The sequence below is a fragment of the Paramormyrops kingsleyae genome, chromosome 1 (genome assembly GCF_048594095.1).
Source record: "Paramormyrops kingsleyae isolate MSU_618 chromosome 1, PKINGS_0.4, whole genome shotgun sequence".
NCBI lineage: Eukaryota > Metazoa > Chordata > Actinopteri > Osteoglossiformes > Mormyridae > Paramormyrops > Paramormyrops kingsleyae.
Genome location: NC_132797.1, coordinates 15,296,384 through 15,310,963, shown reverse-complemented (window position 1 = coordinate 15,310,963; position 14,580 = coordinate 15,296,384). Strand labels below are relative to the sequence as shown.

The window sequence follows — 14,580 nt, the reverse complement described above, 5'->3', positions numbered from 1 at the left end:
CAGTTTTAACATGCAAAAAAAAAAAAGTACAGAAGAGCTTCTTAACCGAACTCCTTGAATATGTGAAACGCTTAAAAGATAAGGTGAGTGAATCATTTACAAAGCTGGCTCTTTCATTCTGGAGTGGTCTATTAGCGGCTGTAACGCGCACTGAGCTGACCGGCAGTCTCCGACAGCTCCCCCCCCCCCCCTCCGTCTCCCCCCCTCCCCAGCATTGCTCGGATGGTTTTTCAATGGCATCGCCTGACGTCACGGCCGGCCGTGTGTAGGCAAGACCGCTTAAAGCTGATCCCCACGGAATCGCGGGAGACACACTGCACGAGCCCGTGGCCCCCTGCGCGACACACTGGGAGCGCTGCGTTAATACAGGACACGCCGATCGTCTCAGGCACGACCGAGGACACGGGGGCACGGCTGAGATGGTGCATCTCTGCACGGTTTTGGTCACCTTGCTGGCCCTGGTGGCGGAGCGCGGGGGTACGCAGCGGACGGGAGCTCGCCGCACGGACTGCCCGTCCCGCTGTCACTGCGAGGAGGACGGCATGCTTCTCCGAGTCGACTGCTCGGACTTGGGGCTCAGCGCCGTGCCGACGAACCTCAGCGTTTTCACGTCCTATCTGTAAGTCGAGCATCTGCACTTTGCGTGAGAAACGGCACATGTGTGCGCATCGAGCTCCGGCTCCTCTCTGCTTTTTTTTTTTGCAGATAGTTTAAATTGCTCAACAGTGACAGATAACGGAGTCCTACTGTGCGCTGACAAGTCCGGGGAACTTTTGTAAATCACAACGCCTATGTCTCCATGTGACTTAAAGTGAGCATTTTTGCAGTATATCTTGGTTCTATAACGCTCAGCATGGTTGGACTCGGTGCAACAAAATCGGTGTTTGTTGGATGCATATTTCGTATTTTCAGTCATTCGATAGGCGTATAACTTGAATTTTACATGCTTTGAGAAGCATTTGGCGCGGCGTTTTTATATCCAGCTCCTCCCCACACTGTCATTGTCACCCCACAAAATATTGTAGCTTCATATAAGTGTTGGATCATGTTGTGGTCTATTTAAATACTATAATTTATTGGTTCCTGTCATAATAATCAGCTTCCAGAAAAACGTGCACGGATTCAAACGATGGCTACAGATAACTGCATAATATAATAAGCATACTAAAGAGTATTTGCATATGTAGAACAAAACAGCGAGTCGCTGCAATTTTTGTGCTGTTTTCCCTCATTAAAGCACTTCTAATGGAGTCGATGTTCTGCTTTCCGATACATTCCTTAATGGAGCAGCAGGAAAAATCACACTAGTGGAAACACGTGTCTAACTGGCTGTTTCCTATGTGATTTCCCCTATTATGGTAGAGGTGATCGATCCGTCTTTATATTTAGTGTCCCAAGCATGGTCCCAGGCTACTGAGGAAAGGATTTTTATTGCGAATTAAATGGACCGGGAGACTGAGCCCGGTGGAAGTGCGACTGGGCACCGCGACTCACCTAGAGAGACATGCATCTGAGCTGAGGACTGGTTATGCTGAAGTTTTTCCTTGGCAGACAGGAGGTATTTATTCACATGCATTAACCATGCATTTTCTGTACCTTTGCAATCTGGTCCAGGTAATATAGCATACCAGTCCCCATGTAACGAGTTTAGCTGTCATTTCCCCCGTCTTTTGACCTTATACAGCCGGCTGCGTTCAGCACTCAACGTGTTTGAAGACTCATTCAAAGCAGCGTGAAATTCCCGACAGCTGAAACAAAAATAAGTAAATAAGTAGAGGCGACGTGGCCAAACAAGAACATCGCGATTTGCACCCCTTTTCCAAGGTGAAATTGTGGGGGTGAGGACAGGAGTGTATGTTATTCGGCAGCTCGATCCGGCCCCTACACTTGGATGATGTCATGCACATCACTTAATCAATCCGTATGTTCCCCACTCTATTACAGGGTAGGCATAGTTTAAACAGGTCTTTCATGTGGCTACAATTTCCCGAGAAAACGAAATTATTCCGTGTTTTATTCTGCCACAGAAAAATACAGAGCTGCAATAATAAACAATGTGTCTCGGTCGTGTTGCTCGGTGCCCAATGTCGGATGTGGGAACGTGAAAAGGATGTTTTGTAATAGATGGAGCACAAGTGAACATCTGATGGTGCAGAACAAATCCTTGTTTTGCTCCTCATGCGGAGTAATAGCCTGTAGTGAGAAGAATTTCTTTATTTTATAAGCTTATTTAAAACTCCCTTCCTTATTTAATCAGATGTTGCTATGCTGTTACTGTGCATAAAGTTTTCTTTTTTTGAAATACTGTTGGAAAGGATACATTTGTATAGCAAGTGACATATCTGGTCTCTTTTGTAACTCTATGTTGTTTATATCTTTTCAAATTTCTATATATTTCTGCAAAAAAAACCCAACTTTTATTTCAGGAAAAAGACACAAGCACCAGTTATTTAAAATGTTGCCCCTTTTTTCTCGACTTGGTATAACAAAGCAACAGTATTGGTTCAATTTTCCCTGACAAAAGTGTTTACTTTTAAATTTGAATTTAAATACTATAAAAAGTTGGTTCCAGTGCAGCAGTGCAAACGCAGTGTGGTTGATTCATGCTCGCTCGGCTGTCCGTAGGGATTGTTATGTTCAGTGTGCTGCATGTTTGCTGAGTGAGCGGGCTTGCAAATGAAAACGAGGCACTGGCGCTTCTGACGGTTAAGGCCGAAAACCCCAACCCATTCCGTGGGCAAATTCGGCATGCACTTTGAATCGACTGACCCCCTCCTCCCCACTGTCCCCTTCGAGGGGAGGCCAAATTAAATTAATATGGTAATGGCTGTTTCTGACACAGTTTCCTCTGTCCCAGTGACTGACGGATTGACAGGGAAACCATAAGGGCCGCAGAGAGGAGGACTGGGGGGCCACAGCATTTACAATCCGCCTCATTATTCGCGGAACAGAAGACAGAGCTGGGGGCCAGAGTGAGAGCATGTGCACGTGCTGAAGGGGGGTGGGGGTCTGAGAGCTGGGGGGGGGGGGGGGTCAGTGCCTTGCTACTCTCTCAGCCCCATGCCTGTGGTTTCCCACTCTACCCCAGGCAGGCAAAGGAGGGGGGTCACTTGCCAAAATTTGCCTGCTCAAGCTGTCTGTGATTTTCGCTCTCATTTACCACTTATATCTTACGTTTGTTGTCATGGGTGTCAGTGCTGTGTCAGTGTTGGTGCCAGTGTTGGTGTCAGTGTTGGTGCCAGTGCTGGTGTCAGTGTTGGTGCCAGTGCTGGTGTCAGTGCTGTGTCAGTGCTGGTGTCAGTGTTGGTGCCAGTGTTGGTGCCAGTGCTGTGTCAGTGTTGGTGCCAGTGCTGGTGTCAGTGTTGGTGCCAGTGTTGGTGCCAGTGCTGTGTCAGTGTTGGTGCCAGTGTTGGTGTCAGTGTTGGTGCCAGTGCTGGTGTCAGTGCTGTGTCAGTGTTGGTGCCAGTGCTGTGTCAGTGTTGGTGCCAGTGCTGTGTCAGTGTTGGTGCCAGTGTTGGTGCCAGTGCTGTGTCAGTGTTGGTGCCAGTGCTGGTGTCAGTGCTGTGTCAGTGTTGGTGCCAGTGCTGTGTCAGTGTTGGTGCCAGTGTTGGTGCCAGTGCTGTGTCAGTGTTGGTGCCAGTGCTGGTGTCAGTGCTGTGTCAGTGTTGGTGCCAGTGCTGTGTCAGTGTTGGTGCCAGTGTTGGTGCCAGTGCTGTGTCAGTGTTGGTGCCAGTGCTGGTGTCAGTGCTGTGTCAGTGTTGGTGCCAGTGCTGTGTCAGTGTTGGTGCCAGTGCTGGTGTCAGTGCTGTGTCAGTGTTGGTGCCAGTGCTGTGTCAGTGTTGGTGCCAGTGTTGGTGCCAGTGCTGTGTCAGTGTTGGTGCCAGTGCTGTGTCAGTGTTGGTGCCAGTGCTTACATGCTAGCTGCATGGCCTTCCTGATTTGTGCCCAGTCATGTTCCAGCTTTTAAATGTTTTTGTTTATTTATGTTTGCATCTCATAGATGCTTGGATTTTTCCAACATTTTGCGTTTACCAGTCGAGGGGGGGGGTTGATGGGGTGTGGGGGGGGAATCATGAGTGACGCTAAATATAGCGACGTAGCCGTGTGCTTGTTTCATCAAATTTATGTGCCAGAGTGGAAAGTGTACACCTGTGTATAATGAAGCTGTGAAATCAACACCCAGTGTTTGGCCTACTTTAAGCGGGTCGGGCTGGGGGGAGGGGGCCTTAACCCCCCCCCGCCCTCTTCTGCCAGGGTCTGAAAAACAACATTTGTGCTAATGCGAGGTGAGGAAAAGGGATGCGTTTCAGAGCCTGTTCGACCAGACCGGGCAGAGAGTTGCTGCTGATAGTTATGTTTGCTGTAAAGGTTTTATAGAGATGCTGTGCTGAAGATGATAATCACCCCAGGGGCTTCTGGGTAGCTTGGGTTTGGTCACCTGGGTCCCAGGGCTCCATGAGGGGGGACTCCTTCCTTTCTGTTTGTATAAAAAAGTGTTTGATCGTTAATCAGATACCCAAGTACAAAACAAATTACAAGGAATTTCTCTTGGTGTGGGTAGTGGCATATCAGGAACAATCAAACATATATTAATGGCAAATGCACAAAAAATCAATAAATAAAATAAAAGTAAATTAGAAGTAGAGGTAGTACATTAGAAATAAAGATGTTTAAATAATAAATATATTTCTACGCAAATAAATGAAGTGGGACAATCACATGTACGGTGCAGGCAGCTTGTAGGTGTGCAGACTGGCTTACGAAGACGATAAGGACTCAGACTGGCTACCAAGCAGCACTAGGTTCTTACCAATGAGGCAACGGCAGGAGGGATGTTCCTGTGTTCCTGTGTTCCTGTGCTGTTCCGGTGGTGGTTGGCTCTTGTGCTCAGGGTTCTTAGTCTCAGCTTTCGGCGAGAAGGGAGAAATGATGGTAGAGTCCCATTTTTCGCCCGGCAGTGGGTTGCGGTCGCGTTCCGAGGTAATGTTATATAACGTGCTCTGATAGAGACGGAGATTCCCTAGCGTGTCATTCCGCTGAACGCGGCAGGGGTGTTTGGGTTCTTACCGCTTCGCTAAACGCCAGTCAGTCACATTCAGTTTTGGAACGTTTGACTCCCTCGTTACGCATTCTACGTACGGATTACTTTGCCCACATTACGCGGGTGCCTGTCATTAGTGGCGATATAATAATGTAAAGAAATCACATTTCATACACATGTATGGAAATGTATCCGTTGGTCTCTTGATCATTCTGCACAGCAGCATGTGAGTTAGATGCACATTTTGCCCCAGGATGTCGAGGCTTTTTTTAAAACTGTGAAAAAATGGGAGGTGCTTTTCTTGTCTTGTTTACCTCAAACTGTATGTTCACCGCCTATGGCTGTGGGGAGGGGGGGGGGGGGGGTCGGGTCTGCTCCAATTTAAATGATGAAAACAGGTCATCTTTAAAACTAGCTGTGAAGGAGAGAGATGACTTGAGCAACCAGGAGGTCACCGCTGTACAAACCGCAGCATCCGTCCCGGCACCTGCCTGCCCTCTGTATTCAGCCAGAATTTTAAAATTTGCACTGTATAAATTAGTTTTTTTTTCAGATCTTCCTTCTAGGGAGTTTTTCCTCACCACTTTTGCCTCTGGCTTGCTCACTTGGTGCTTTGGGCAGGGATAATGTAAAGCGCTTTGAGACAATGTAATGTTGTGAAAATGCGGTATACAAATAAAATTGACTTGGGCCGAATCGATGACCTTTAGGCTCCGCCCCCATCGCGCAGGCCTGGTCTCCAGAGTATACCGGCTCCCACATCCCTCAATCTTCATCGTCTGGATGTCTCCGCCTCACCCGCCCCCGTGATTAATGGCCGTCCGAAGGCTTTCTGAGAGCCGCTGGCCATCCACCTGGTCCGTTTCCCTCCCGCCGTCGGCGGCCGGACCCCTGGAAGCGGCCCTCGGCCCTCACAGGTGATCGGGCCCCCCACCCCCGGGGGCCGGCCCGTTCTATCAGCGACGTTTCCCGAATGGCGCAGCGGAGCGGCCCGGCGTGGCTCCGTTTGTCCGTCGCGTTCGGATGCCTCCGCAGGTTGCCTTAGAAGTCCGTTCAATTAATTAACGGCGCAGCAACAAGCTGGGCCCCTTTCTTTCTCGCCGTTCTTGGCAGGATTAATGGAGCTTGGCATGGGTCGGGCTCCTGGCCGCTGAGTCCCTCGCTGGGAAAGTCGACAGGCCTGACTAATTCCCAGCAGCCCCGATCTCACAACTTTATTTTGAACCTCAGGCTTTTTCAGGTGCCGCTCCTACTCTCTCTCTGTCCCCTGCTTTGTGCGGCCCGCTTCTGCGCGGAAACTCTTTTTTTTTTTTTTGTTCCCGTGGATCTCTTATCTCTTTGTGAATGTCACACACTGTTTTGAAATGCCCACGCTGGAGAACGCCTCGCCTTTCGCTATAAGCCGTAGAAAAAAAAAAAAACAATAAAACTTTTTTTTTTTTTGGCAGCCAAATGAATTTATCTTCCTGTATAGCGGGTGCCTCGGCCATTAGGCGCGTGTAATGCGTAAACATCCTCGCTGGCTGTTAATCTGCCGAAAATGAATCAGGAAAACCAATATTGGAAAAGGCGTTCTCTTTCTGGCGTCTCCAGACATAACTCCATTACCGGCCCCTAATCCCCGGCCGTTCAAGGTACATAAATTGCCCATCGGCAAAACACTGTAGGGCTGAAGGAGATTTTGTTACCCTCTTTATGTAGATTTATTTGCCCGTGCTGAGTTCCCCGGTTAGTGATCTGTGGCTAGTGCAGGGGGCTGCATTTTTTCCTTGTGTAATTAACAGCCCCTGGTGTATGGGGTGGGGTGGGGGGGGGGCTGAAGATCCCCACAGCCACCCTGAAATGTCGCAGATTCATTGTCACCCCCTGCCCCCGCCCCCGCCCCCTCACCCACCCCCGAACCCCTCCTCTCCTCAGTCCACCAGAAAACTGCTTGTGAGAAGTCAGCCGGCCCGGTCAATAAAAGGTGCCTCAATAGCTGTTTTGTATCGCCCAGACCGCAGAGAGCAGGCCACCATTTTCCTTTCCCATGGCCAGCTGCAGTGTAAGGGCTTCAGATCGGGCTGTGATTTACAGGCAACCGGGTCGGGCCGGGCTGGACGGGCCTGAGCGAAGGGCCCCCGCCCCCCCCCAGCCCAGGACTTTCTCATGCCCTCACAGAGTTCCCCCAATGCGCTGTTCTCAGAGAGTAACACCCCTGGCCTGTGTCTGTTAGGCCACGTAGCACCTGTTGGTTCGCAGAGAAAAGGAGCCCCCGTCCCGCTTCGTGGGGGCCATGTGGTACGACCCACGGAGGACATGTACAGTTCATAAGGTCAAAGATCCAGGGGAGGGGGGGAAACAAGGTGCCCCGTTTGACCTGTTCTCAGACTTCTATTCTGTTTTATGCTTAAAAATCTTTCCGAAATGAGTAGTATGAGTCGTCCATTCCTGTGCTCACAGACGCTTTGTGACAGGCCCTGAATCCCAGCTTCAGCAGAAGCTCACAGGCGCTCAAAAGCATGTATACATAATTCATCATGTTACCTTGATGTGCGGCCGATGTGGCCCCGGGATTATCATAAATCACCGTCCGCACCGCCGCTCCGCCTGTCCCGTAAAGAGCGGCAGCCGAATAGAGGCGCCATTTAACACTCGTCAGTGTAAAGTCTCTTCCGTTCAGTGGCGGGGGTAAAGAAGGAAGAAAAAAAGAAACGTAATTAAGGGAAATATGTAAATCTGGATGCTTCACAGAATGTCCTATGAGGGACGACCAGCATCTCCGGGGGCCACAATGGCTGAACTAATGGTCTCGGGTGTCTGTGTAGGGACCATTGTCCCGGCCCCCGGCCTTGGCTGGAAACAAAGTGCGACAGGACCGTGGGAAACACCTAAATATTTGCCCCTGTCCCTTATAGAGACGCGGGCCGGAGCGGAGGGTGTGGAGATCTTCACCGCTGCGCTGGGATCAGCAGCGGTGTGCCTAATTTGCTTTGATGTGGAAGATACTACAGTCCAGGCTAAAGTAATTAGCAGCCTAATGCTTTCATGTTGCCTAAATAGGCTATATAAAAAGACAGCGGGGAGAAGAAAAGAGGGGCCGAATAGGTCTTTAGCGCATCAAAGTTTCTGGGGGGGGGGAGGTGAAATTGTTTGGGCCTGCTGGGGGGGGGGGGGGGGCTGCGGATTAAAAAGGGATGGGTAATTTATTTTTTTTTTCCATTCAGGGCCAATCTGCAAAGCAAAGACAAAAAAAAAGATTAATTAATCTGGGGGCTGGTGGGATTCAGCCTCTGCACGGATTGTGGCGGACTGGGGAGTGCACCAGGGAGCGCAGCCGTGTAAACACGCCTCGGCGTACGCGCATCCCGCCCCCGAGCGGATCTTTTGTGTGTCAATTAGCAACTCTGGGCCCCGCTGTCCGTGTCTTTGGGGGGGCAGTAATGCGATCGCTTCAGAAGTACAGCAACATTGACAGTCAGAGGTTGGCACTTCCATTCACAGACAGGGCGATTCTTCTGTCGTGGGTGGAGAAGATATGTTCCATCTGATGCCTTTACATATGAAGCACAATGTATTTGCAGCACATTTTTAAATGTTTGGTTTCCAGTGTTATTTAACGCTAATCGAGATGGTTTCCAGCTGCAATGGTGTGTTTCATAGCTGTGGTGATTCAAGGTCAGGTTTTCAAGATTTGTACTCAAAGGTATCTTCTGCTGGGCTGCATTTTGGTCCGTGTACCGATGCATAAGGCTCAACACATAAAACCATCGGCACATGACACATGACATGGTTTTTGTCAAGTAGAGGAACAGAGTCTCACGTGAAAACATCTGTATGAATGATTAGGTTGGAACATGAGGCTGTAATATCGCGTTTATTATATGAACTTTCCTGGGGTTTTCCTGGCTTTTGCCAAGTGATTCATATGCCAGGCGCTTTGTTTAGAATTTTTAGCCTTTGTGTTTTATTGCTGCCTCGCACGCTCCAGGATAGCCGATGGTGTCCTAGCAGGGCATCCGGACGCGGAAAAGTCCGGAAGAAGAAGCTTTCCCTCTCGGCCTGGTAGCGCCGGGCGGAATCCTTGGGATTTCCATCGGGAATATTAGGGATTCCTGGGATTCATGCAAAGCAAATGGTTAACCGACTGGGAGCAATGGGGACCTTTGTGAGCGCTGGGGGCAGAGTCCCCCCCCACTCCCTCGGCGCCTTTCCGTCACCCAAAGCCCCGGCCTCCTGCCATTGGCTGGGAGACGTCCTCGCACGGGCCCGGGTGGCAGGTGAGTAAGCGTGCTGTCATATCCCCACACGCGCTCACTTCCCAGTGAAATTCCCGCCAGCTTGTGGATATTAATTACAACCATAGGCGGTTCTCGACCCTTTTAAGGGGGCTAGCCCCCCCAAAAAATAATTCTAAAACCATTTAGCTATTTTTTTTGTATTTTGGTATACATTTTGCACTTCTCACTTGGCGCATTTTATTATGGGAGACCCCCCTCCTCTCTGTAAATTTAATTTTGCATTCGTATTCTGTTTTTCACCCCCTTAAGGGTCAAATCCTAGATTCACCCCTGATCACAGACCCCTGTTGTTTCTCCCTATCGACACCAGTTTTATGGACAGGATAAATGCCCATTATTCATTTCGGACCTTTTCACACTTGCAGCTGCTTGCACTCGTACACACGTGTTTTGGAAAACATGCGTGTGAGATAACGAGTCGACAGCTCGTCAGCTTCGCGGGATTCTGGCTCTCCTTGAGACTTGCGGCTCGTCCTGTTATGTTACTTTGCTCACAGCGAGGCCGATAAAACTGGATTTCCACGAAAGAGAAGCAGACCTCTCCCCTAATAAATTTTAGTGTGTTTTTCAGTCACGTGGATTGAGTGTATTGGTAGTTTTTTCCCCCAGCTGTTTCCATCCATAGGCAAGAGGTAACTTGTGTGTCATTACGTGGCCTAGTGGGAAGATGTATGTCTCGCTGAGATTAGCGGAAGGCAGATGTGATGCTGGCATGGCCATGCTAGGCCAGATGTTCGAAATGAGCTTACAGGTGCAGTGTTTGGCTGGCAGGTGGGAGCAACTAACTCAACTGGTTTAATGTCGACCAGATGGCCTTCTGCGGCAGCGCACGTGACCCCGGTATCTCCGACTCACCGTGCTCTAGTTGCGGGTTTGATTCCCATCCCAGCTCTGCCTGTCGGGGGGCTTGCGTGTTCTCCCCTTGGTTGCGTGGGTTCCTGTCGAACCGAATTCCTGAGGTCAGTTTTATGGCTCGCATGTGAGGCGAGAAAGCAAACACTAACACATTTTTACAGAATCGCCCAGAGCTGTTGTTTTTTTGTGTTTTATGGAGGCACGACACCTACAAATTGTTCAAACTCCGTCAGCACTCGGGAGAACCAATTGAGGAGGAAAAAACACCTAAATTGGGTTTATTTTGGATGAATTACTACACCTCATTGGTGGACCAGTGTGCTTTGAGGGGGCAGTTCTGTTATGATGTCATTTCATGTTCAGGAGCTACTCACTGGATACAGCCCCCGGGAACAGTGCTGACTATAACTTCCACAAAAACTTTTTGAAGTAATTCCTGCAAACAACAAAAATGTTTCTGTCACATTTCACAAGGGGCCCGAGCCACATCACCAGGGATGTGTAAATGCAGGTTTGAGGCCTGCTAACCTGCAAGCTGGCTATCAGAGGTGTGCGTGTGGCTTGCTGTCTCACCTCCTGGACCTGGGATTTCACGCTGCTGGGCCCAGAGGGAGGAGGGAGACCCTTCTTCTACATGGCCAGACCGCGTGGGGGGGGCGGCCGTCATGCACAGCACGCGGTGCTTGGTGACCCCGGCCACTCTGACGCGGTGATACGTGAGCCGATGGGCCTCAGCAGCTTCTGTGCGAATCAGACCCTGGCTGGATTTGGTCACGTGTTAAAAATAGACCGTTTATAGTGTTTTCTGTAGCACTGAACACGTGGATCTTAACTTTCTGATAGTATGTGAGCAGTGCTGACCGGCCTTTGCAGTTGTTAGCTTTCAGTGTTGCTACAGTATTATCCATCCATCCATCCATCCATCCATCCATCCATCCATCCATCCTTCAACTGCTTCTCCTCATCTGCGGGTCTGGAGCCTGTCCCCGGCAGCTGGTGAGCCCCCTTGACGGAATTCCAATGTGTGCACAACATGGAAATGCCACACAGCAAAATAGCCGGGCTCAGGAATCGAACCCACAACCCACATCACTCTACACAGGGCTGTATTGCAGACGTCAGGTTGGAGTTTACATCTGTATATCCCTCGCATGCCTGAGACGTGCCTCAGATCTGGGAGCCATCCCTCACATCTCTCGACCCCCCCCCCTCCCCCCAACATGATGAAGTTCATTTATCCAGAGCAAAACCGGGGGCCAGACAGCACCCCTCCCTGGCCCCCCGACAGCAAACAGCGGCAGCGGGGCGGGCGGTGTAATGACAGGCTGCGCAGTGGCACTGGGGTGGGGGGGCGGTGTTTTAAACTGAACAGCCGCTTGACAGGTGATCATTTTTCAGGGAGGACACCTGGGGGGCTGGGGGTGGCTGCAGGTCTCGCCTGTTTGTTCTCCTGCCAGGGCACTTACAAGCACCAGGGAAGCACACTCCCCCCAAACATGGGCCCCCATCTCCACACCTCCACCAGCAGACGGGGTACTACAGGTGAAAGTTGAAGCCCTCCCGCATCAATGGGGCGTTTAATCCCTGGCATTCTTCACCGTCTGAGGAAAGCGGTAGGGAGGGATTCCGGAAAGGGGCGGGGGTGAGGGGGGGCGTTACGACGCTGTCAGTCAAACACGCTGATTAATGAGGTACGATGAATCTCGATGGGCGTCACTGAGATGGTGCCGGGCTCTCTGCCCTCCGGCCTTCTAACCGAAACTCATGAGGCACGTCGCCTCGGAAAGATCCGCCGGTGGAACCCCTGGAATGTGCCAGGATTCTCCACCCTTGTTGCCGTGATGCTGGCTTGAGCCGGAGCCTCCTGGCTTTGCTGTGCCGCATCTGCAGCCTTTTCCCCGAAGGCCTGGGAGCTCAGAATGAGGCCCTCCTTCTAAATATGGGGTCTATTTTTACTATCCGGCATCCAAGAAGCACTTTTTTTGTGTTTCATTATCGAAGTCTTTCAAGTGAATTCGAAAGAGGTGGAGACAGGCAACTAAGGATTTGCATCATAAGAAAAACAAGCTCAAATTTAATTACGAAATTCCAGAGGAACAGAAAATCAAAAAGTGTTTTTACAGCTGCTGGAAATCGTCAGCGGCTTTCAGTTTAAAAGAAAGCAGGCGTGGAGGGGAGAACGGGAAGGATTCGGTAGCTGTGAGCTACGAGGGGCGGGGGGCTGCGGGGGAGGAAGGGGAACGGGCGGCAGGTCACAGGCAGGGCTGTTCAAGGATGTAGGGGGCAGAGATGGCAATGGTGGTACAGCCTGCGGTGTCCATGGAGATGGATTTAGCCAATCAAAGAGAAGAGGAGAAGAAAAATGAAAAATCAAATCTAAGTGATTGCACTGCTAAGCTGAGCTACCAAAACGGGCCGGAAATAAGTGGGGTATTTGGGGTGGGGTATTTGGGGTGGGGTATTTGTGAGAGAAACAGCTGTATGAATGCTGCTGAAAGGGAGCAGCACATCTACTCAGCGGTGGTCAGTGAGCGACGGTATGAAGCGGGTTCATCGTGTGTGGCAGTTTAGGGTTATTTTGTATTTTCCTGCATTGCTGACCTGTTATATCCCAGCAGTGCTGATGGAATTTCCCAGTTCCATCCTGAAATTCCCATCTTTTGCCACCTGGAAGCTCCGTTTCCTGTAGTAGGTGGGATTCGCTCATTTCTCTTTCTCCCAGAGGAGAAAATTACTTTTCCCGGCTGCCTTTTTGCTGAATTTTTTATTATTTTTTTAAATGCATCTGAATGTTCTTCCGTTTCGGTTGTTACTCTCTTCTCAGTCCTCACTGACAAAGCCATAGTCTCTGTGTTTAATCAGTAGAAGCTTGTTTGAGATTGAATTTTCTCCTCTACCTGTGATTGATGGCCCTGGCATGAAAAGAAAAAATACAGGCAGGGGGTATCTAGACCACAGAATTGTATCTATACTCCAGAATAGTATCTATACTATGGGATAGTGTCTTAACTATAGGACAGTAGGGCACTATATGCAGTATAGGATAGTATCTAAGACAGTATCTGTACTATAGGAAGGAATCTATACTTTAGGACAGTATCTATACTACAGGATAATATCTATACTATAGGACAGTACCTAAATGGCAAGAGGCTGAGAGATGGGTGGGGGTGGGCAGGTGGGGGTGTCTTTGGAGCAGGATAAAATCACAGGAAAGGCCCCTCAGCTCATCTGCAATCATTTAGTAATTGTTAATGATATAAAGCAGGCTTTTTGTCTCAGAGAGCAGGGAGAGACGGAGAGAGAGAGCAGACGCTGGCGGTGCTCGTATTTCTCCGCTCTGGTAGCCCCTTTGTAGGGCCCAAACGTGTTTGTTACACTGTCCCTCTTCGGAATCCCAAGGCTCTTAATAAATCCTCCAATTCCCATGTTGCCTGGATATGCCCTGAGTCCCCAGACTAGAGGAGGTGTCTGACCTTTGCATTTCTGTATTAACTAGGCCTAACTAGGCCTTCCTGTTTTTACTATGTGCAGGTAGTACTTTTGGATTCCCAGGGTATTTGGGCTGTCCCTATGTCTCCCCCCCCCCACTCCATGTGCACCTCCTCCTGTGACTCCATGGGGGGAAGTGTGTGGCTCAGCAGGTTGGACTTCTGCGCCTGTAATTGGTGAAATTGCCGATTCAAATCCAGTCCGTGGCAGCAAAATCACATCCCTGTCGGGCCCTTGACCAAGGCCTTTAAGCCCCCCCCCCCCCGTCCGAAATATTACAGGGGTGCCAGATAAATGGCTGCCCATGTGCTCCCACCCCAAGGTTCACTCTCAACTGTGTCTGTACCTCAGAGGAGAGCGAGATGGAGCATACGAAACAAGCATTCCAGGGTGCCTGCTCTCATACAGGCAAATAAAGGTCAGACTTCCAAACGGAAGTGGCAGTTGGCAGCCAAAAAATAACACTTATGACAGATACACAGAGTGTATGTGCCATGTTTATAGTCAGCACCTCCTGCTTCCTCACGTATTTGCCCATATTTTTTTCACCACCTTAAGCTGCCATGGCAACAACAGCGCATATGAACTGAGGGTCCTGTGTTTACATGCCGGTCATTTTGTTTTCCTCCGGCGCGGATGCATTCAAGCCACCTAACAGAAGTGTAATCATTCTCGGAGTCTGGTTCCGTGCCTGACAGCTGCCGTAAAGCCCTCCTGTGGGGAGTTTCCTGGATAAAATCACGTTTAAATGCTGTACGAGGGCAAGGCAATTCACCCGTGACAGGACACCTCTGTGCTCGGGTTAAGAAAGTCGCCTGTTTACTTTAGGGTTTTGTTTAGGTTTGCTTCCGCCGCCGGAATCTTTTGCCGGCAGTTTCCTTTCTGCAAGGCACTGCTGCATTATCACTGAGA

At 50.0% G+C, this 14,580-nt stretch overlaps 1 protein-coding gene across 2 annotated transcripts in view; it reads left to right on the top strand.

Annotated features, from left to right (window-relative positions):
• The first annotated feature begins 234 nt into the window (after positions 1–234).
• LOC111851501 (leucine-rich repeat-containing G-protein coupled receptor 5) overlaps positions 235–14,580 on the top strand; it is a 53,969-nt gene continuing 39,623 nt past the window's right edge. The window contains exon 1 of one of the 2 annotated variants that reach the window (XM_023826499.2): positions 235–619. In XM_023826499.2, coding sequence (XP_023682267.1) covers positions 420–619 — 200 coding nt within the window. In that variant the 5' untranslated portion in view covers positions 235–419. The remainder of the gene's footprint in view (positions 620–14,580) is intronic. The other variant, XM_023826491.2, reaches the window with a different exon arrangement.